The sequence below is a fragment of the Lycorma delicatula genome, chromosome 6, assembly GCF_047948215.1.
Source record: "Lycorma delicatula isolate Av1 chromosome 6, ASM4794821v1, whole genome shotgun sequence".
Lineage (NCBI taxonomy): Eukaryota > Metazoa > Arthropoda > Insecta > Hemiptera > Fulgoridae > Lycorma > Lycorma delicatula.
This window is the reverse complement of record NC_134460.1, coordinates 118,162,014-118,186,523: the sequence shown is the minus strand read 5'-3', so window position 1 is coordinate 118,186,523 and position 24,510 is coordinate 118,162,014. Positions and strand designations below refer to the sequence as shown.

Sequence of the window (24,510 nt, the reverse complement as noted above, 5' to 3'; positions counted from 1 at the left end):
GCTTTGTATAAAATACCACTTTTTACAATATTGAACACATTTTTGTTGCATATAAATTTGTCTTTGTGTATGACAATAAAAATTATAATGCTTAATAATGCTTTATTTTCAAGAGAGTTAGCCCTGAGAACTGAAGAGAGCAATAGTTGTTTTGTTTATTTAGTATTTCAGTATTCGTATGGGTTACAATTATAATGTCTTTAGATACATACAAATTAAATAATTCCAAAAGCGACTCTACAAATATAGTTAGCGTTAACTTTTTGACAATATTCCTGTCTCCAGCTCTTATTATATTGGAAGCAGATACCAACAAGAGTTTTTGTTCAGGAGTAGCCCCAGAAAAGGTACCCTTTTTACCTTTTACAATCTGAGGAACTCATATGTGATTTGCTGAAGTAGATGAGCCAATAAAAACGGTATGTACCAGCAGAAGCAGGAGCAGCTGCTGCTGCTGAAATTGAGGAATTATTTAGAGCAAAGACATCATCATCAGAAGGTACACCAACAAATGCAGTAGAATCAGCAGGATTAGGGATTCGATGTGGTGTATCCCATGGTTCAAATTTCTCAGTCTCTACCTTTTCCTTTACATTTAAAAATCTAACCTTGAACTTTGGAAAAATGAATTGTGTACAAGATTTAGTTACCTTTTCTGATTAAATATTTATAAATGTGGGTTTACTGTTTGGGTGATCAAATACATGTGAAGTCATCTGGTTTGATGTAAAAGGAATGTCCGCAAGTCCAGTAAAAAGGGTTTGTATACTGTTTTCAGTTGGTATAATATGGTTTCTTGTGGAGTGGCAACTTGACCAGCCTTGATACTTTACTATTTTCCTTCACAGGGTGAATTTCACATTCAGAAGAAGAAATATCTTCACATGTTGGCTCATAATCATCAGTACCAAAATAAGCAAAAAAGTCACCCCCATCAATATCACTTTTGTCTACAAAAATAAGTTTATCTATTTCAGATGAGCGTAATATCATTATGAAAGACAGAATCATTAAAAAAAACCTGATTTTGTTTACATTTTCAAAAATAAAAACAATGCCTATTTGAAATTTTTTGAAAGCACTATTAATGTTTTACACACTAAAATACTTTTTAAAAAAAGCTAGAAAAACTACATAAAACAATATTTCTTATATAAAAGTTACATTATTATTTTATTGGTATGCAATCATAAAAATTACAAAAAACTTTTTTTATTACAGTTACCATTATTGGTATTCAGTCATGAAAAATATGAAATGGAGTTGCTGTAAACAAATGCAACCTTCAACAACCAGTTCTTACAGTGGACTGACCTCCTTAAAATAGAGGTTGAATTGGCTGTGATGCACATTACAGCTACTACAAAAATACAAACTCTGTTACAAAAATGCGATTCAGTGTAGTAAAAATTACAACAGCATACCATTCTGGGGTTAAGGAAGCGGTTTCCTTTTTCTTTATTCAAAAATCTACTTTTAATAAATAAGTGAAAATTCAGCCGGCATATTTTGAATCATTATGAAACAAAATGTTAGATGATTCTAAATTTGTAATATTTAAAAAGATTTCTTGATTCAAAATTTAAAAAACTAAGCACAGATCAACTTTGTTAATTTTTAGATTTATTAACGTAAAGCAATTAGTATTCTATTAATAACTATTAAAAATGTCATTGAGGTTTTAAATTAGAAGCTGAACATTTTTTCTAAATTTCCATAATTTTTAATTCTAATTCTGAGAAATTGTTCCCCCCAACCTCAATTTTTCCCATATTGTAATATGTTATATTAGAGGTCAACATGAAGAGAAAACAAGAGAAAAAATTTGCCTTAACATTCATAGATAATGTGAATGAGTAATTGAAGATAATGAAAAAGGCAATTGCTCAGAATTACCTCCTAAACTATCTATTCTATAAAAAAATGCTCTGTAATTCTGCGCAATTAATCAATCTGTGTAATGATGGAAACATAAACAAACCTATCGCACATAACTTAACTATCCAAAGTCATAGAGTGCCCACAATCTGGACAAGTTTTAGAATGCGGCAACACATACTGACTGAACAAAAACTTTTCCTATCTCTCTTTATCTTCAGACAAAATAATAAACCTAGTTACCGTGTTCACAACCAGCACAAAGAAAAGGATTCACATCAGAACATGACTCCATCACTACACAGACTGATTACAGCATCTCTTGCTATCTCACAACCAAAGATGGAGATTGCCCTTTTTGTTATCTTCAACTGCTCATTCACGTTAAACAAACATTCTGGCAAATGTTTTCTCAATATAACATATTGCAATATGAGAAAATTTGGGGTTGGGGAAATAATTTCTCAGAATTACCCTATTTTTTATTATGACTGAATGAAGTAACCGACAGAAAAAAAAACTAAAAATTCTCAATATTATTATTAAAAACATTAAAATATTACAAGGTACTTTTTCAGAATCGGACAACTATTTTTTTCTATTTTTCTTGCAAATCGGTGGGTATTTGGAAGAAATTATAGATGGGCAGAGAAATTATAAATATAATCTAATCAAACTTAACCTATGCTTGCTAAACCAACCAGGGTGGTCTAGTGGTGAACGTGTCTTCCCAAATTAGGTGAGGAAGTCAAGCGTTCCAGCGATCAAATCCTAGTAAAGTCAGTTATTTTTACACGGATTGAATACTAGATCGTGGATACTGGTGTTCTCTGGTGGATGGGTTTCAATTAACCACACATCTCAGGAATGGAGGTTCACTAACCTTCACAGCAAAGGTTAGCAACTAAAGGTTAAGTTTGGTTAAATTATATTTATAATTTATATTAATAGTTATAAGCATAATGCTAATATCAGACTTCTATCAGGTACATTTGGAAGACATTTGAATAAAATCGACATGTAGAAATAAAAAGGACATGTAGGTTAACAAGGAAGCAAGCATAGGTTATGTTTGGTTAGACTATATTTATAAGCAAATACATCTAAATACAAAGTGAATTGAAGAAAAAATTGAAAAAAGTGGCTGTCGGATTCTAAAAAAGAACCTATTACAAATGTATTTAACTGGACAAAAAAATTTAAAAAAAAAGAAAATGAAAACCTGAAAATTAGAAGATGAGTAAGTAGCTGTAAAATTATGATTGATATGAGATTTAATGCATGGACTTAAAGAAACATCAAAGATAGAAAACCATATTTTCTATGACCTAAAAAAGACTGAATGCTCTCAATTAATAATTTCTTATTCCAATGTGTTTATTTTCAAAATCAAAAAAAGTGGCGACTATAATTTTCTCCAATCTAATGAAAAACAAATCTGCTCCCTTTTCCTCTTACTAACTAACTGTTTATACGCAATTCAGTTTCATTAAATATCTTAACGTATCACAGAATTTTCATCAACTTCAAAGTTTTTTTATTTGCAAAGTGAATTTGTGGTTATTTTCTATATTATTGGAGTAGTTAGAAAACAAGACATATTAAACAGAATTCCAAAAAGTTAAAAAACTATGGAAAAGAACATAGGCTGCTTTCACAAGGTTAGGATACCATCTGGAACAAACTGAAATAACTTTTAATATTACTCTCTCTCTCTCTCTCTCTCTATATATATATATATATTATATACATTCTTGGGACTAGGAAACCTAACAGGCTGGGACGTATAATGAAAGGAGAGTGACTGATTAGAATATTGCTAGAAGGATCAACAAGAGGTCCAAAAAGAGACTGGAAAAGTACCCTTTTCCAAAGATGTTGATGATCTAAACGAAGCTATCAAAATCTTTGAAGTTGTTCAAATAAAAATTATAAATCACTTATATACTAAATATCTTCTAAAATGTTATTCATTTTAAACTAACTCAAAAAAACATTAAAAAATTAATATACCAAAATTTCTACAAAAATATTTTTGTTATATAGTTGAATAAAAAAATTAAATATTTATTAAGCAGTTTTTATTTTTTACATATTGTGAAATAACACAAAATTTAAAAAATATAATTTTTATAAAATTTTAATGATTCTCCAACACATTAATATCTGGTTAATTAAATAAAAATACATTCTGTTTCAGTGTTTTTATTATTTTCTATTTTAAATACTAACTCAACAGAAAAAAAGAATATTTTATAATTTTTTTTTAGCACGTAATAAATACGTATTTGATATTTGAAGCATAAAGTGTAGAATAACATTAATTCAACACTGCAATGAAATATAAAAGGTTTAGTAAACTAAGTAAAATATGATTGGTTTTTGGAACAATTAAAAGCAAGGGCTAAAGGAAAATTCAAGGAAGTAAAATTTCCACTTAATTTTAAAAATGACTCATTCATAACATTACATATTTCTATAAAAATAAAACTTAAGTCTACATTACCAAAAAAACACGTAAACAAGTAATAACTGAAAGGAAAAAAATGTGAAATACAGTCATTTAGATATAAGAATGAAAGAAGGATTGAATTGTGAATGATTGGAAGAACGATGACAGCATAGAAACAAGGATATTGTTGAAGAAACATTATCATTCAAGACAAATTTTCACACACAATTTGATTAATATCACATATTTAAAATGATTTATTAACTAATCCTGTAGTTTAACTAACAATACTCTTCCACGGGTAAACAACATTTAATAAAAGATGTAGGACTTGCGCTGCAAAGAGAAAAGATGGTAGAAACTGAAAATTCAAAGGAATTTAACAACATTCGGTAATGACATGTTAATTATCCCTCATGGAATAATGTAGGCAATACTGTTTCAACACGGTTGAATTCATAATTTATATGCACCAGAACTCTAGTACTTTGAAATTACAAGTTTTCATGAGGTGAACCATGTTATTTTGCTCTTGCTATTTTGCCGGCATATTTCTTAATAAATACGAATTAAAATTAATGAAAAGTTTAAGTGAATTATTAACCATAAAATGAAACAATTAATAAGTAAAAAAATGAACCAACCACCAATCTTAATTCCATGTACATAGTGGTAGTGGTAGGCTATTCAGACTACTAAAAAAACAAGGAATTTATTAAAATATATATTACACTATACCTTTGCATCTTTTATGAAGATCTTCCATTGTACCAGGGTTTTCTACTTTATCTGGGGCAAGCCCGCCAGTCCCCGAGGCAGCAGCCTGAGGCTGTTCAGGAGGAGGCAGTGGTGGTAAGGTTGGAAATCCACAATCCTTCTGACTAGATGCAAGTACATTTCCCATTTTGATATATATATAATTTTGCACAGTTCTATAAATTTAGCGACCAACGAACAAACTGGATAAGAAATTAACACATATAACAAAAAAGTTCCAAACAATATACATTCACACGCGTTTCCGAAAGGCAGCCATTGTTTGAATGTTCAGGGAGGCCTAACCTCTTAATGTAAAAGAAAATTGTACTTTATCAGTTAATTTGTAAAAAAGTGAATAAAAAGGAGAAAGGTAATTAAAACAATTTTATTTTTAATGCATACTAAATTATCAGTTGTTTAAAAAAGAATTTGTTTTTACTTTAGGTTTAATTTCAGGTTCTAAAGTTGGCACTACTCAGGAGTGCAATTCATACCATCTGTTCGAATCCGGACCACATGTTAAGTGAGGTTATCAATATTACGTTAGTATCATGTTTTGAAAAGTGCGGTATTCGTAAAGAGTAATACGATTTTTTTATTGAATATATTTATGAAATATCTAAAAGAATTTTTGTTGTGGTTATGCAATTTTTAAGTTATTACTAATAAAAATCTTTTACATTTCTCGTTTAATGTAGGATGTCGTTAACAATTGTTGATGGGTTAGAAAATTTTATCGAGCTTTTAAAGCATGACAGAAAATTAGTTGATAGCGACCTAATTAACATGAAAAACGTTTTAAAAACTACTAAGTTCAATCGAAATGATTTAGTGAATCCTACTGATAATTTTAATAAACTAGATTCTGTTATTAAACGTGCAACACTCGCAGTCGCTGATTTTATTCTCAACGTTGAAGTTTCAGAGAAGCGGCTCTTTATTGAAATATTTGAATTATTGTTAAATAATTTGCCCTTAACTGAGTTTGGTCCTACAGTAAGTAATTTGATTCAACTGATAAACAGTAATGTTTCATTACATGAAACAAAAATGAACCATACTAAAAAAGAACTTGATAGTGATATTCTTTGTATTTCTGCAAGTATCATAAATGTTTTACTAAGTGAAAGAATTAAATGTGATTTAAATATTTTTTGTGATGATAAATTTCATGAAGTACTAATAACATCAGCCGTTTCAGTGATAAATACATCTCATAACATGTTAACACTAGTATCAGTTTTTCCAAAATTAAGTAAATTAACTAATGATTATTCAGTATTTAAAAAATTTTGGTCATATATTTTAGAACAATGTGTTGTAGACAAGTGTAATATTGCTGATGCACATGTTATGAAACATGTACATTCTGATGCATGCCTTTCTAAAAAATTATCTTTGTTATGTTCTCTTGGAGATTATTTTATACACAATGAAAAAGTTTCCAATTCTTTTTTAATTACTGATAAAAATTTTTGGAGTGTTATTTATAGTGGAATAATTAATTGTAACTTTTTGTTAAGAAAACAGGCTATGTATTTAGCTAAAAGAGCCATTGATTATTTGGAAAATGTAAATTCTTTTTCTTTTGAAACAGATTATTTTGTATGGGATGTCAATTATTCTTTTGAACTGAAAAATATTTGGGCAGATGTTTTTATTGTACTTGAAGTTCTAGAAGAGAAGCAACTACATTTAGTGATGCCTGTTCTTCCAACAGTTTTAAAAATATTTAGTTTTAAAGTGTCATCAAATGGGATAGAGAAAAAACTTTTAAGTGACTGCTGGGTGTCTTGTATTTGCCAACGTTTATTCAGCCATGATTCCAATTTGATCATTAGGTGGAGCTTAGTTAACGTATTACCATCTGATCATATTAATTGGCCTAAAATTACTATTGATTATGTTACAATTATTATTAAAGCATTAAATAATTCATCATTGTATTCAAGTCAATCAAATGCTGGTTATAGCAATGTAGCAGATTCTGAATTAGGACTATCATTACATCATTGGTTTGTTAAGATGACACATTACGATGATACATATAGAAGAGATTTCTTTAATAAAATAATTGAAGTTTTAAGTGAAATAACTTGGGGTCCAATTCCATTATTTTTTATAGTTGAATCACTCTGCAGAACACCACCAGCTCCATGTTTTCATAGAAAAACATTAAAAATATTAAAGTATTTTGTCAATGAAACATTGCGTACTCAGAACATTTACATTCGTGGAGCTATACAGTGTCTCATAATTAGGTGTATAATACGACTGACTGACATAAAAGAAATAGATATAAAATTAGTTTGTGATTTACTAGTTACATTTAAAAGTGATGAGTGTTTAAAAAGAGGGACACGCTCTTGGTGTAAAACAGTAAAATGGTTAAAAATGTTTATTAATGAAGATAATGCCAAAATGTTTTTAAACAATGCAGTTAATAGTTTAGTCAGTGGCAACACAGACTTCAGTATCAGGGGTTTGGCAAGGATGACTGTAATGATATATGATACCAAAATTATGCAAATTGATGAATTGAATTTTAATAAATTTGATGATTTTTCAAAAGTATTTAAAGATTGTTTTATGCGACCTTATGTAAATATCAATGCATTTAATAATAGTCTGTTGTACATTTTGAAAATTTTCCAAGAATCACAGTCTATTTCAGAAAACACTTGTGATGTAGAAAGTATGATTCCAAGTAATCCTGCATTACATGTTTCTGTTACACATGTGAATCATATAATGTTATTTATTAAGCATAAGTTAAATACATTATCCAGTATAAGTGAAATAGATTCATTTAAAGTTTATTTTGATGCAATTGTTACTTTTACAACCAGTCCACATTTAGTTACTTTGTTAGAAGATAGTGGTGTTATCATAGACATTATTTCAGATGCGTATATCATTCTAAATGATGAAAATGAATCACCTGTAAAGAAGTTTTATTCTATAAAAATTGTTTCTTGGTATTATGAGTTCATTGATGCCCATACAAATTTTCATAATACTTCTACAACAAAGAACATGATGAGTAACAGACTCAAAACATTTGTACTCTCATTATTGCAGAATAATAGAATAAATGAAATATTGCCAAAAACTCATTCAGATGTTAAAGAAATTATTATAAATTCAGAAAATATTTGGAAGAAACTGATTTGTGATTATATTAAAGGATGCTGGAATCTTTCTTATATTTATTTAAAATTATCAAGAGATACGTCTTTGTATAATATTAAAAATGATATTAGTATGGACATGTTTTTAAATTTTGGTCTTGAAGCAGTTCAGATTGGTGGAAGAGAAATTGTATTAAATGTGAATAAAGTGTTTAAAATTATTTTACCATTGGTTATAAAAGCGAGTGATGTAAATCCAGATCATGTTATTAGATTTATATCAGTTTCATGGGAATCATGTTTTGAACTTCGTAAATTAGAAATATTTTGGAAGGTATTTTTGTCATGGCTTGAAATGGTTTATCAGCAGGTTATCTTAAAAGATGACTTTTATTGCCCATATTTAATTAAGGTAAGATTTTCTGTGCTTGTATTTATATCTCTTTGTTTGTATTAATTATCCTCCACAAAACCTTAACTTAATTTGATTTGTAATTAACTAAAGTATTGATGATGCAGTGCAGACTTTGATCATGCACTGGTCAGTCTCTGTTTGACACATTTAGATCTTGTGTGTTCCGGATCCTAAGCATACCTACTGTAGTATATTAAAGTATAAAAGAAGTTGGTAAAGTACTTGCTCATAGTTATCTTTTAATTGTATTTTAAATAAATTTGAAAGACTTTTTTAAATGGTTTGATAATTTATTCAAAATGGCAATGGAAGCCATAATAAGACCCTTACTCATAAGCCAAAGTGTCGAGTTATACAAAAACAGTTCTATTGTCTTACTAAAGCTGGATATTGTTATTTTTTTAATAATGAGTGACTTTCTTTTTTTTTAGCAAAATTTGCTGTTTATGTTTACCATTTCCTAACTTCCTGGTATATAATTTTTTAACACTAAGGTTTTACTTGCACTAAGTAATGTAAAACATCCAAACAAAATGTAAAATTTTTCAGTTAATTCTGGTTCAATTTTGATAAAATAAATAATTTTTGATGAATAACATACCAATACCATCAGTAACATCAGTGATAAAAATTGGTAGCTTCTCAACATTTTTCCTTTTGTTGTTTTGTTGATATTAAACAGATTAATATTTTATATGTTAAAGCTCTTCAGGACATGTATATATTACTCAGGAAAACTTATGATAAATATTTAAATCTGATTATTAAATTGTGTTTTTATTTTTTTTTTTTCAGTATATAAATGAAATATTTGATAGGAGTGAGTATGTTTCTGGGCTATGTAATGTGTTAGTGTCACATTTACATAAAGAAATAATAGAACATGCTGTGCTGATTCGCTTACATGATGTTTTAATTCAGTCAATAATATTTGGACCAGTACATAGAAAGGATCTCAGGTAGGCTATTGCAAATTTGTTATGTTAAAATTAAACTGATAAGAATAAAAACTACGATATAAACAAATTTTTTCATTTAGAAGATTTCCAATGTAATAATATTCATACATCATTTTCTCTTTATTTTAAAAATCAGCTTTGATTGATTCAGGATTATTCTTGATTGAAGTTTTCGGCATCTCTCTACTATCAAATTAAATACGTGTTCTAATTTAAGAATAATTATCTTATAAATAGATTAATATATTTTATGTATGCATATAAAATTAAACCAGTTCAGTTTTTTAATTTTTTGATTGCCTTCACAAATTTTTTAGATTTGAGTGTTTTTTGACAAATTCTTAAAAAAAAAGCTTGCTTTTAGAGTTATAATTCTGAAGATATCTGATGATTATTATTGCAAAATCCATTACAAGATACTTAATTTTTGTTATAGATTTGCAGTTTCACTTGAATCTCCTATATTCTTCCAAATTTTATCCTTTCAGTTCTCACAGACTCCTCTGACGAAGAGGAAGTACCTCTTCAGGTAGAAGAACTAGTCAGACGGTTAAGGACAACTGGCTAAGGAGTTACGAAAAAAATTGACAAGAATGTGAAGCACAGTTTTAAGGAACTCAAGACAAATAAATATTAGTACCGCAGTCAAGGACCTCAGGAGGCTGGTCAGTTGTACTCCTTTAAGCTTCATGAAGCGTCAAACAACAGACATGGCCACACAGATGCAGGTCGCAACTGGTTGCCCCATCTCAGATGCACTAGACAATGGCATGACCACACCTTAGTTAATCGAGCTGATGAAGAAGGATTGGCCGAAAAAGGTTTTCAGAAACAATGTTCGTTGGAATATCTGATAGAAACGAGGGGGCAATTAATTCACTGGCTGTAGTAGACATGCACGCAATGAAGGAGGGCAAGGCGCTCCAAACCCTGGTGGCTTCTGAATAAGCCTAGCATTAAAGCTGGGACTGTAGTGTCAGCTGCAGTAGAAGCCAGATGGATTGGTGATGCAGAGGGTGTGGACCCCAATCGCCAACAAGTTCCATTTCACATATATAGTTCTGATGATGCCAACAAGTTTCATGTCACATATGTAGTTCTGATGTTTGAACCAACTTAGCTCAGTCTCTTATTGATATTTTTCAGAAGGTTAGGAACAATAGCAGCTGTTTTGGATAGCTGCAGACTGAACTATATGGACAAGATACAGCGGCATTCACCTGAAAAATGTTAGCATACAAGGGCAGGAGGACTGGACGCCAGTTTCATGTCATTGTTCCAATGGGTAGGCTGCCTGCTGCATGGAGCAGCATTGAGACAACACAGAAAAAAAAACAGAGACACTTGTGGTAAAAATGAATACATCATACGCGTAATTACTTAAAACAGCCAGGTCAGAGGTGGTGGTCCCAGCGGCCACACAAATTATTTCTATCAGGAAGGCTAGGGACAGCATGGAAGTTAAGGTGAGGGAAGTCAAAAACGCTACTGGTACATTCAGAAAAGCCATATCATCAATGATTAATGAAGGAAGCGTCTACACGAAGACCAGATCAGTCATTCTCAGAATAAAGGATTTGGAGAGCGACATTCAAGCATCGGAGATTGTACAAGGACTAGCGGTGGCGGCCAGGCAAGAAATGTGGGGCAACCTGAAGGTGAACATAAGACCAGGTTTTGGAGGGACTGTTGTGGCATCCTGCTGATTCCCGGCATCACTTGTACCCTCACTACCACAGAAGGGTAGAATCTGCATAGGATTGGTCTCCAGCAGGGTGGACGTCATTGACCTCTATCAGTGATGCTACCGATGTTTGGAGGCTGTATATGCAGCAAAGAATTGTAGAGTTTAGGATAGGGCGGAGGCCTGCTTCAATTGTGGCGGAGCAAGCCAGTGGGCGGTTGATTGCAAAAGACCAGTAAAATGTCTATCTTGTAATGTAGAAGGGTACTGCACTGACAGCACCACATGCCCCAAGGGAGGCAACAAGGAGACCAGGAAGGAGACTAGTCAATCCTCGACATGTTGATGAAGGTGGTCAAACTTAATATGAATCGCTTGTCATTGGCACACAATATGCTGGCGCAGCGTGCCTCGGAGGCAGGCGCAGATATTGTGCTTGTCTCCAAGCCATATGTGCCCCGTCTTGGTGCAGATTGGATAATGTCCTAGGATGGTACTGCCGCAATTTGGTTGTTCGTGTCCCTACCAATGCAGGATATCCATCAGGGTTCAGATGTGTGAGGGCAAGAGTTGGCAGAGTGTATCACTATTCATGCTACATCTCGCCCAACATTCACATAGAATGTTACAAGGAAATCCTGGCCAAATTTTCGAGGGATCTCCATACACACCGGGTGGCAATTGTAATGCCCGGTCAGTGATGTGGGGATCTGTGAGGATGGACATGTACGGCAGGTTGGTCATGGACACTGCTGCAGGGCTAGGCATGGTGTGCCTCAACAGAGGAGGAGCTTACACGTTCAGGAGGGACCTGATATTTTCTTTGCTGGAATTAGCTGTGCAGATCCTGGACTGGCAGGTCTCCGAGGAGTTCACAGATAGTGACCACCAGAGGATCACAATGATAATTTCTGATATTGGTGTTGTTCGTGGCGGACCACCTATGTTTTGCAAGTGGAGTACTAGGAACCTTGACCTGCAGACCCTGGCCGAGTCTCTCAAGTTCGGAATATACAAGGTAGTAGTCTCAAGGAATCTACTACTACAGCGGAGGACATGGCAGCAGCCTCAAGGATGGTTGTTCTGGACTCCCACAGCGATACGACCACCCACTTACTAATGGACCCCTGAAATAGCTATAAAGAGGGAGGAGTGTCATAAAGCATGAAGTCGGATGACGAGGGAGTACCTGCACTCCCTGAGAGCAATATATACACTGTGCAATACAGGGAGTGCAGGAAAGATCTTGCATGATGTATATGAGAGTCAAAGGAGAGCCTGGAGAAAGTTAATTTCAGAAGTGGATGCTGACTCGTGAGGGAGGCCCTACAGGCTTTTGATTAAAAGGGTGCTAACACCTGTAGCCCCTGTTACAAGAGACACACAGGAACTACAGCACTTCATAGAGGGGCTCTTCCTCCACAGGGAGGAATTAAAGGCTGATGGTGGAGGTAATGAGGAACCTTCACCCTCCATTACAAAGGAGGAGCTAGCGGAGGCAGTATCATGAATACTGCCGGGTAAGGTGCCTGGCCTGGACCTGTTACCGAACCTGGTAGTAAAGGTGGTGAGCTGAATGCCTTTTTGAATGTCTATAACACTTGTTTAGCAAAGGGAGTCCTCAGGTAGAAAAACAGTAATTGGTTTTGGTCCCTAAGTAATTGGTTTGGGAGTCCTAAGGGAGAACCTTATCTCCCTTCCTCCTACCGGCCACTGGTGTTAATAGATACACTGGCAAAGGTCCTCAAAAGGATACGCCAGCAGAGGATCAAATCATATAACATCAAATCATTCATGACAAGCTTGGCTTATAAAAAGTCTTTTGTCAAAGAAAGTGTTGTTGTTGCATGACTACACCTGCACACAGCTTGCCACATCGTTCAAACCATCAACAACTTGAATTTTGAGATACTGGAACACTATCCCTACAACCCAGATGTTGCTCCCTCCGACTTTACATCTGTTTGAGTTGCTCAAAGATGCTTTGCAAGTTCACCAATTTTTCACAAACTTAGAAGTGCGGGAAGCAGTGCAAAATTAGCTTTGCATTGCAACCAACCGAAAACTTTCTTCTTGGAAGGAATATACATGCTTTTGGATGCTGGACCAAGTGCATTGAAGGGGAAGTGACTGTGTAGAAAAATAATGTACATGTTTAACCGCTACCTTTGTGTAAATAAATTGTAGAACAAATAGTGTAGATAATATTTTACTTTTTCTCATTTTTTTTATATATCTTTACATCACATATTCTAATAAGTGAATTTTTATTATTTAAATTACTTATGGTTTTAAAATATTTTAATTATGAAAGTACCCATTAAACTACATTATAATTGTAAAGAATGATAATTTAATAAATAAATAATTAATAGAATTGAAAAGAAATATTTTTTAGCTATTTCAAAAGGGGATATTTTTGAGCCGATAGCTTGAGGGAAATCAATATATTCTGCTTTTAAAAAATTATTTTTTATCAGCTTTTAAATATATTTCTTATTAGGAGAAAAGAAACCCAAATTTGCAACTCAGGTGTAGTAATATATTTCTTTTCTTAATTTTAACATGGCAATGTTGGTAGAGCATGGTATACAGTACTAATTCAGTTATTTTATATGATTTTTTAGGATTTCTAATTTGTTACAACTTTCAACTTCAGTAAACAACTTGAAAAAAATTTTCTCTTGTGAAAAATCTACATAAACCTATAAAAAAATCTTAGAGTTTTTAAAGTACAATTCTACCAGCTTAACTAAAAAATATGCTTAAAAATTTATTTTTTTATATTTGTTGCAGAAAAGAGAATGAAACATGTATGTATATAAAATCTCATGGGTGTAAATATTCTGTTAACACACTGAAACCAATGTAAGTCAAAATAAGTTTTTCAAGATTCTTTTACTTTATTTTTTATATTAAAATAATTTAGCAATGTCATTTAAATTTATGACATAAAAATTATTTTTCATTAACATAGCACAATAAATAACTTAATACTTCAATGCATTGTGAAATTCTTAAATTAATTTGATAAGCTGTGTTGTTTCATTAATGACTTGCATTTTGTAGGATGGATTTTGGTTTCTTATAAAAATTGTGTAAATTTTCCCATTCGACCAGCAGTCATTGCCCATGTTTCAAAGATCATCTCACAGATGCCCAGTCATTTTAAATGTTTGGAATAACAGAGTAATGAATGCTTTTAAATAACGGCTCTTCCTTATCATTTGGAAACAGCTATTTGACTGTTTTAATTTTATGTAAATCACATGTGTTATTACTGCAATGTGGTTCACGTTTATTATTTTTACAGTTTTTTTTATCAGTCAGCTCATTGTTGGTTGATAACAATGATGATGGTTAATCACCAGGAGGTAAATAAATGCTTAAAGTTTTGCCAAAACTGTTATTGTTTCAGTTATATATAACTGTTATTTATTGTATAATAATTTGTAACATTTATATTTTTATAATAAATACTACTATTACAATAAATACCATCTATTTAATTCAATAAATTGAGATATTATATGTACTGCATTATTTCTTGATGAAAGGGGTACATTAATTTGTTGATGTATACCATCTGTCCCTCTCTTTACTATAGCTGTAATACATATAAAACATCTGAGGTATAGACGATACTAGTCAGAGCAGCTTTCTTTGATAAAAATGGTATTCATCATATATTCATTTCCTGTAAAATTATTTCTACAGTCATAACTTGTAGAGCTGAATGGTACCTGTATGATAATGACCTTAAATAGACCTTTATTCTGATCGGAACATTATAATACATCATATAGATTAAATCAATATAATATTAATTATAAATTTAAAAACAAATTATAAGATGAAAAATAGATTTCTTTAAAGTCTGTATTAGTTATTTTAATGTAATGTAAACACTTATTAATGTTAAGGGATAAGTACGTTAAATATAAAAAATTAGTACAAAATAATTTCACAATTTAGAAACTGCATTTGAAAATTATTTTGAGCACATGCTTGTATATATACACACATTGATCAGGACGCAGATAAACCTTGTTTTTTTTTTTTAATTAGTATTATTTTAAAATTCGTAACAGAGTAATATTATTTCTGTAAAAAAAAAACTTTTAATTGTATTTTAATCACATTGGTGGAAAGATTTTTCAAATCGTTCAGCAATTTATTAAAAATGGCGGCAATGCCAGCATAATAAGGCCGTTTCTTGTAAGCTGAAGTATTTTGATGATTTATATAAAAATAGTTCTACTAATATTACTGCCAACTTCCATTTCATTGACTATTATTTGACGGATATTTAATAATTAATATTTCAAACGTTGCATGAAACATTTTGTGATTTTGTACACAAACATTTATTTTCATTAATAAAAGTGGTCAATTATTCCTTTATAACAGTTTCGTTGTCTGTCAAACCAAACAACAGAATATTACACAGCATAATGCTTAAGCATATAAGAATGAGCCTTATTATACTTCCTTTACTGATTTTAATAAATTATCTATCCATTAAAAGATCTAAACATTTTTTCAGATTTAAAGGGTTTGCTTTTAAAAAAACCATTATTACTCTGTTGATTACAAATTATATTATAATAATAATTAAATAAACCACCCGACTTTTTCGCATTTTATACTTAAATAATAGACAAATTAACTCCGATATTTTTCACTTATTCCATTTAAAATTATTATCATATTTTATACTGATTTTATTTTTTTACCTTCAATCATTTACACCATTATTTTCATGAATAATAATTATGCAAGTCTATTTTTTACTTGTAGTTTTACATTTTGTGGTCTGCTCTTTTTGAATTTTTCCATGGGAATTTCATTTACCTTTTTGAGAAAATGACAACTTAATTTATTTTGTTATCTGTGGTTCAGCATGTACTCATCAGTGTGATCTGCCTAATGTATAATATGAATAAAAAATTGTTTATTTATGTATCTGCTGCCATAATACTTATTCTTGTCTTTTTTTTTAATTTTTTTTTTAAATTCTATAGTAAAATTCACATTTGTTGAATTTAGTCTGGCTGATAGTAATTTCAAAATTTCAACCCTAGAAAAATGAAATCTGTTCAAATATTTGTTGTGTTCAGGACAAATATTGTGATTTACAAATTTCAAAATGTTTTATGATTATATTTTATTTATAATAATTCAAAAAATCAGATTTTGTAAGGTGTAATATTTTTATTTTTTTATATGTATGATCATGTAATTATATATATTACTCTTGTTTTTATTCATCCCAAATTAAAGATTTTTAAATTAAATGTTTAGATGAAAAAGCACTATAGTATTGTGATTCAGGGAAACTAGAGATTTCAAAATTTGTGTTGGTAGTCCTGGGTGAGTGTCAACACTGAATAACCTATAGAAGTTGGATCACACCATCTTGCCTTTTATTTAAGATGGATACTCGCAGTGGTGCACAACATGGTTTTGTCAACCAAGCATTTTGTAAAATAATGATAGTGTGGAGGCTGCTTGTAGAAAACTTTGCCACAAGTTTAATTTAGGTTGCCACAATTGTGAACCATCAGCACATGCAATTAAGAGAAATAATTTTGAGGAAACGGGTTTAACAATGAAAACGTTACACACTCCTGGAGGTGACTGTTCATTGTACACCAGACAATCAAGACTGTTGTCATAAGAATTTCACACTATTCAATTCATTGTTATACAATATCTACAGTTGCATAGTTCAAATGTTAAAAAAATATTGTTACAGGACCTACTTTACCACCTATATAAGTTATAGATCATTTTAGAACTGAATCAAAGTCACATAATGCATCATCAATTTTGTGAATGAATGGTTATAAAGATAAATGAGGACAATGACTTTGAAAAAAATTTTGGATTCAGAAGAATTCATTGTTATTCCTTTAAGTGGTGGTCTGGGATTCCTATCTCATTAATGGCTTTCTCTTTGTGTTCATGGTAGCCAGGTAATCAGTGAACATTTATATTTCATCATGACTTCTTTTTTATTTATGTAAGTCTGTCTTTACTGTCAATCGGAGCTTCTCGTTCAAATTGACAGTCAACTTTACTCCTTCACAAGCAGCTTCCTCATGTTTGCAATGGTAGTTCCACTTCTAATTAACAATAATTTGTTTCAGTGGAGGGAATCTAGGGTGCTGATTGGTCTTGTTCCTGCAGTACTTTGTTTTGTTATGATTTCTTGTTGGTGTTATATTGTTTTGTTATAAGTTTTATTTTTGTGTTTTTTTTCCGCATTTGTGTTACATGTGAACTCACTTTACCTTTCAGGTAGATAGGTGATTCAGTTCCTTCAACGACTATAGTTTTTAGTCTTGCTTGAGACTAGAGATGTGTTTTGTTATTTTTAGTAATAGTTACTCCTAGGGGAATGTCACTTGTAGCATTCTAGGTTGAGGTGACTAAGAGATGTCATTTACCTAGGTTTAAAAGCTGACCTCCAGTAACGCCCATCAGGACTAGGTATGGAAAGGATTAACCCACTGGGTTGGTCTAGTGGTGAATGCGTCTTCCCAAATCAGTTGATTTGGAAGTCAAGAGTTCCAATGTTCAAGTCCTAGTAAAGTCAGTTATTTTTACACATATTTGAATATTAGATTGTGGATACCGGTGTTCTTTGGTGGTTGGGTTTCAATTAACCACATATCTCAGGAATGGTCGAACTGAGACTATACATTAGTACACTTCGTTTACACTAATACATATCATCCTCATTCATCCTCTGAAGTATTATCTGAACGATAATTACCGGAGGCTAAACAGGAAAAATAAGGAAAAGTTACGGAAGGGGTGTTTGAAGAGTGTCTTCCCCTAAGGGATCAGGGTCACCTAAAATGCAAAGTCTGTAGTAGTTAACCTGCTATGATAGAAGAACTAAAAGCTAAGACCCAACAGGAAATGCAGTTTCACTATGAGACTGCAGAATTGTTTACACAGAGATTGAGCTCACCTGCAAGATGTGATCTTCAAAAAATAAATTTTGTCTGTGTTTCATAAATGTCAATTTTTTTTCTATTTAATAGTTGTAAATAGATTTATTTAATATAATTTTTTCATAAGAATATTTATTTTTCTAAATTTCCCATTTTCTTGAAAAATCCTGTATTATGCTTGTTAATGACTGTGAATCCCAGATCAGGTTGCAAACTAATATCTGTTTTTTCATAATTGGATGCTATGTTAAAAAAGTCACTTTTATTACAAACTTATCTGATTTCCTGGCTTTCATTGGCTGCTCTTATACACTTAACTGTTATGTGATTCATAGTGGCTTAAATTATGGATTCAGATCTTGTCTTTATAGAATATGTAACTCTAAAAAAATTCCATTAGGTATTCATTTTAGGTTTTAATTACTTGTTAGCATTATTGAATTTATCATGTTTGGGTCTGTTATAAAATTTTGTAAAAATTTGTAATTAAGTAAGTCAGTTACTTAACTTCAACTGTTATTGATTTTTGATTTTTTTCTCTAAATGGATTATCCCACCACATAGCTCAAAGCTTAAGCATAGGAATATATGAAATCTTTAAAGCATATGAAAAATGCAAAGCCCGGCAGATTTGAGCCCAAAACATTCTGGATGTCAAATATTCTACCATTGTACCATAGAGGTTGGCAATATGATGTAATAAACTGACTTCCATTGTGGAAGACAGAGGTAGTATCTCTGCCTTTCTAAAAGTCACTGGTTTTGAATCCCAGTCAGAGTTGACAGTTTTCACAATCTAAAAATACGTATTGAAATCTTGCATATGTACCTTAGACTTTCTTTAGTAAATTAGCATTAATTTTTTTCTTTTTTTAATTTATTTGCTAGCAGTTACCACCTGCCATATGTGTTTGTTAGTTACTTAATTAATTATCAGTATCAAACAATTTTATACTAAAAAGTAGTTTACAGTTAACTTTAACATTAAAACTTTGTACCAGTTTTAGCATTGTTTGTTTATATTTTTAGAAAATGTTATATGTCTTATGTTGTTAAAGTTAAAAGTACTGTAGCTTGCAAATTAATCCTATTTTTTTTCTTTGTTTGTGCTTACTACTTGAGCACATCCATCCTTTAAGTTGTTGTTTAATGTGAAGTTATTTTACTTTAGTTATTTATAGCAATTTTCATGTTATAAATAGTGTTTTGTGAAAATTTATTCATTTTTTATTACAAAATCATATTTTTGTTAAAACATATAACATGTTTCTTGAATATATAATAATAGATATAACTCCAAGAAAGCATTAGAAAATTGTATTTCTTTCTGAGCATACCATTATGACATAACAAACAGTTTCTGAGTGTGGTGTTGGACTAGTGACAGTGAATGCTATTTTAAAACAATTTAAAGAAACTAGCTCCTTTTCACCTCAAAGGAAAGACAAATGTGACTATAAAAGAAAAACTTCTCCAACACAGGATCAGTTAAACTTGATCCAAAATTATCTGCCATGCACGTAATATGTTTGGTGCGTGGGATCATACCTGCTTTTACTCCAGTGCTGATATAAATTTTTTTAGAAAATACTGTAATGGAAATGGGAAAAATTTCTTAAAATTTTTAAACCTTCCTATTACAATAAAAAACACATGAGACACTTGTGTGTTGTCAGCACATTGCATCTACATTTTTAATATGAGGACATCGCTCTTGCATGTAATCATTTTAATTTTTTAATAAATGTCTAAAAGGATGGTGCGTGGGTTTGTTTGTTTGATGCAGGTGCTCACATTTTTATTTTAGTTGTAATTGATGCAGAGTGGACCACGTGGTGTGCCAAGCAGCTGCACGCAGCACATGAATGATTCATTCATTCTAATGATTTATGCTTCTCGAACGATTTACACTTCTTTATATGAATAATTTATCTAAAATTGTATTTGTATTTTGGGGATAAAAAATATCATATGTACCATATCACTAATATGTTAAATAAAAACAAGAAAAATGGTAATCTAAAAACAGAACACAGTTTAGTGATAATTAAACTATAACAAGACAAGCATGCCATGAATTCATTAAGCAAACTGATATGGATGATGCAATCTGCCTAGAAAAGAGTGCGTGATATTTCAAGTCAATGATTCACAAGTGCGTCATCCACAGTGAATGTTTTAAATTGAGAATTAGCAGCCAGCAGAACAAATTTACATGTGACAACTGTTAGACACCGACTTTTTTCAGCTGGATAAAAAGCTTGTTGCCAGCTAAAAAGCAACTATTAATACCACAAATATGCAAAAACAAAAAGGCTCTTGTAGGCCAAAGCACATGCTAACTGGACCAAAAATGTCTGGAAAAATTTTATGTTTTCCGAGTTACATTCCAATAAGTACATTTTTATGTTCAAGGGTTCTATACATTAGAAAATAATAAGATGAAAATACATCACCAGCTCTTATTCAACAGTCAAACAACCCCAGAAAAAATGTTTTTGGATTGTTTCACATTTGAAGGTCCTTGTTCATTACTTCCTGGTAGATGGTATGTTGAAAAGTGATGGATATATCTAGACAAAACAAGCTTCAAAACAAATTCCCACAAGGCAGTGGAGTGTTCCCACAAGATTTGACGCCATGCCGTATTACCAAAAAAAGTAGAAAATTTTTTCAAATAACAACAATCTATTAAAATTTCCTTTGGCTAGGCAACTTCCAAGACTTAAACCCAATTGAAAATCTTTCTGCAATAGAAAAATAAACAAACTGTACCATAAAAATTAACCTCAATTAAAACAATAATATCAATACGGTTTCATAGTAGACTTATTGAATTGATGTCAAATCATGTATGTAAAGTGATTATGAATAAAGGAGGACATATTAATTACTAGATATTCACAGATTGTGCAGGTGATTTTTTGTTTTTCTAAATAAAGTTCCCTCCTCTATGAATCATGAGACCTTGCCGTTGGTGAGGGGCTTGAGTGCTCAGGGATACAGAGTAGCTGGACCGAAGGTACAACCATATCGGAGAGGTATCTGTTGAGAGCCAGACTAAGGAATGATTCCTGAAAGAGGGCAGCAGCTCTTTCAGTAGTTGTTAGGGGCGTGAGTCAGGACGACTTAAACGGCCGTATCAACATCACTCAGTTCTCTGAGTACTGCGCAGCTGAAAGCAATGGAAAACTACAGCTGCTTTTTTTCCAAGAAAATGTGGCTCTCTGCATTTTCACATAGCAATAATGGAGGCGCCTTCCTTGGTAAAATATTCCGGAGGTAAAATAGTCCCCCGTTCGGATCTCCGGGTGGGGACTACTAAGGAAGGGGTCACCAGAAAATTAAAAAAAAACATTCTACGAGTCGGAGCGTGGAATGTTAGAAGCTTGAAAAAGGTTGGTAGGCTAGAAAATTTAAAAAGGGAAATGGGTAGGACAAATGTGGATATAGTAGGAATTAGTGAGGTTCGGTGGGAAGAGGAAGGCGACTTTTGGTCAGGTGATTTTAGAGTAATTAACTCAGCGTCAAATAATGGGCAGGCAGGAGTAGGTTTCGTGATGAACAAGAAGATAGGGAGGAGAGTGGAGTATTTCAAAACGCATAGCGATAGAATCATTGTAATAAGGATAAAATCAAAACCTAAACCGACAACGATTGTTAACGTCTATATGCCTACAAGCACCCATGATGATGATGAGGTAGAGTGTGTATACGAAGAGATTGATGAAGCAATTAAACACGTAAAAGGAGATGAAAATTTAATAATAGTTGGAGATTGGAATGCAAGCATTGGAAAAGGCAAGGAAGGAAATATAGTGGGTGAATACGGGCTGGGCAAAAGGAATGAAAGAGGGGACCGACTTATAGAATTTTGCACGAAGTATAATTTAGTAATTGCCAACACCCAATTTAAAAATCATAATAGAAGAATATACACTTGGAAAAAGCCAGGCGATACTGGAAGGTATCAGATAGATTATATCATGGTTAAGCAAAGATTTAGAAATCAACTCGTTGACTGCAAAACTTACCCTGGAGCAGACATTGATAGCGACCATAATTTGGTGATAATGAAATGTAGATTGGGGTTTAAAAACCTGAAGAAAAGGTGTCAGATGAATCGGTGGAATTTAGAGAAGCTTGAGGAAGAGGAGGTAAAGAAGATTTTTGAGGAGGACATCGCAAGAGGTCTGAGTAAAAAAGATAAGGTAGAAAATGTAGAAGAAGAATGGGAGAATGTTAAAAAGGAAATTCTTAAATCAGCAGAAGCAAACTTAGGCGGAATAAAGAGAACCGGTAGAAAACCTTGGGTTTCAGACGATATATTGCAGCTGATGGATGAACGTAGAAAATATAAGAATGCTAGTGATGAAGAAAGTAAAAGGAACTATCGGAAATTAAGAAATGCTATAAACAGGAAGTGCAAACTGGTGAAAGAAGAGTGGATTAAAGAAAAGTGTTCAGAAGTGGAAAGAGAAATGAACATTGGTAAAATAGACGGAGCATACAGGAAAGTTAAGGAAAATTTTGGGGTACGTAAATTAAAATGTAATAATGTGTTAAACAAAGATGGTACACCAATATATAATACGAAAGGTAAAGTCGATAGATGGGTGGAATATATTGAAGAGTTATACGGAGGAAATGAATTAGAAAATGGTGTTATAGAGGAAGAAGAGGAAGTTGAGGAGGATGAAATGGGAGAAACAATACTGAGCTCTGAATTTAAGAGAGCATTAAAAGATTTAAATGGCAGAAAGGCTCCTGGAATAGACGGAATACCTGTAGAATTACTGTGCAGTGCAGGTGAGGAAGCGATTGATAGATTATACAAACTGGTGTGTAATATTTATGAAAAAGGGGAATTTCCATCAGACTTCAAAAAAAGTGTTATAGTTATGATACCAAAGAAAGCAGGGGCAGAAAAATGTGAAGAATACAGAACAATTAGTTTAACTAGTCATGCATCAAAAATCTTAACTAGAATTTTATACAGAAGAATTGAGAGGAGAGTGGAAGAAGTGTTAGGAGAAGACCAATTTGGTTTCAGGAAAAGTATAGGGACAAGGGAAGCAATTTTAGGCCTCCGATTAATAGTAGAAGGAAGATTAAAGAAAAACAAACCAACATACTTGGCGTTTATAGACCTAGAAAAGGCTTTCGATAATGTAGACTGGAATAAAATGTTCAGCATTTTAAAAAAATTAGGGTTCAAATACAGAGATAGAAGAACAATTGCTAACATGTACAGGAACCAAACAGCAACAATAACAATTGAAGAACATAAGAAAGAAGCCGTAATAAGAAAGGGAGTCCGACAAGGATGTTCCCTATCTCCGTTACTTTTTAATCTTTACATGGAACTAGCAGTTAATGATGTTAAAGAACAATTTAGATTCGGAGTAACAGTACAAGGTGAAAAGATAAAGATGCTACGATTTGCTGATGGTATAGTAATTCTAGCCGAGAGTAAAAAGGATTTAGAAGAAACAATGAACGGCATAGATGAAGTCCTACGCAAGAACTATCGCATGAAAATAAACAAGAACAAAACAAAAGTAATGAAATGTAGTAGAAATAACAAAGATGGACCGCTGAATGTGAAAGTAGGAGGAGAAAAGATTATGGAGGTAGAAGAATTTTGTTATTTGGGGAGTAAAATTACTAAAGATGGACGAAGCAGGAGCGATATAAAATGCCGAATAGCACAAGCTAAACGAGCCTTAAGTAAGAAATATAATTTGTTTACATCAAAAATTAATTTAAATGTCAGGAAAAGATTTTTGAAAGTGTATGTTTGGAGTGTCGCTTTATATGGAAGTGAAACTTGGACAATCGGAGTATCTGAGAAGAAAAGATTAGAAGCTTTTGAAATGTGGTGCTATAGGAGAATGTTAAAAATCAGATGGGTGGATAAAGTGACAAATGAAGAGGTATTGCGGAAAATAGATGAAGAAAGAAGCATTTGGAAAAATATTGTTAAAAGAAGAGACAGACTTATAGGCCACATACTAAGGCATCCTGGAATAGTCGCTTTAATATTGGAAGGACAGGTAGAAGGGAAAAATTGTGTAGGCAGGCCACGTTTGGAGTATGTAAAACAAATTGTAGGGGATATAGGATGTAGAGGGTATACTGAAATGAAACGACTAGCACTAGATAGGGAATCTTGGAGAGCTGCATCAAACCAGTCAAATGACTGAAGACAAAAAAAAAAAAAAAAAAAAAATAAAGTTCCTTTTTATTATACAATATCTGTGTTCA

The 24,510-nt window shown here is 32.0% G+C and overlaps 2 protein-coding genes across 3 annotated transcripts in view; one reads left to right on the top strand and one right to left on the bottom strand.

Annotated features, from left to right (window-relative positions):
- The window catches only part of LOC142326168 (mitochondrial import receptor subunit TOM40 homolog 1-like), a 29,985-nt gene extending 24,603 nt beyond the window's left edge, over positions 1-5,382 (bottom strand). Inside the window, exon 1 of the mRNA XM_075368421.1 lies at positions 5,069-5,382. Coding sequence (XP_075224536.1) covers positions 5,069-5,234 — 166 coding nt within the window. The 5' untranslated portion in view covers positions 5,235-5,382. The remainder of the gene's footprint in view (positions 1-5,068) is intronic.
- Positions 5,383-5,603: 221 nt separating this feature from the next.
- Positions 5,604-24,510, top strand: part of LOC142326167 (tRNA (guanosine(18)-2'-O)-methyltransferase TARBP1) — a 60,325-nt gene continuing 41,418 nt past the window's right edge. For both annotated transcript variants that reach the window (XM_075368418.1, XM_075368420.1), the window contains exons 1-3: positions 5,604-8,632; positions 9,431-9,594; positions 14,075-14,146. In XM_075368418.1, the coding sequence (XP_075224533.1) occupies positions 5,789-8,632; positions 9,431-9,594; positions 14,075-14,146 (3,080 nt within the window). In that variant the 5' untranslated portion in view covers positions 5,604-5,788. The remainder of the gene's footprint in view (positions 8,633-9,430; positions 9,595-14,074; positions 14,147-24,510) is intronic.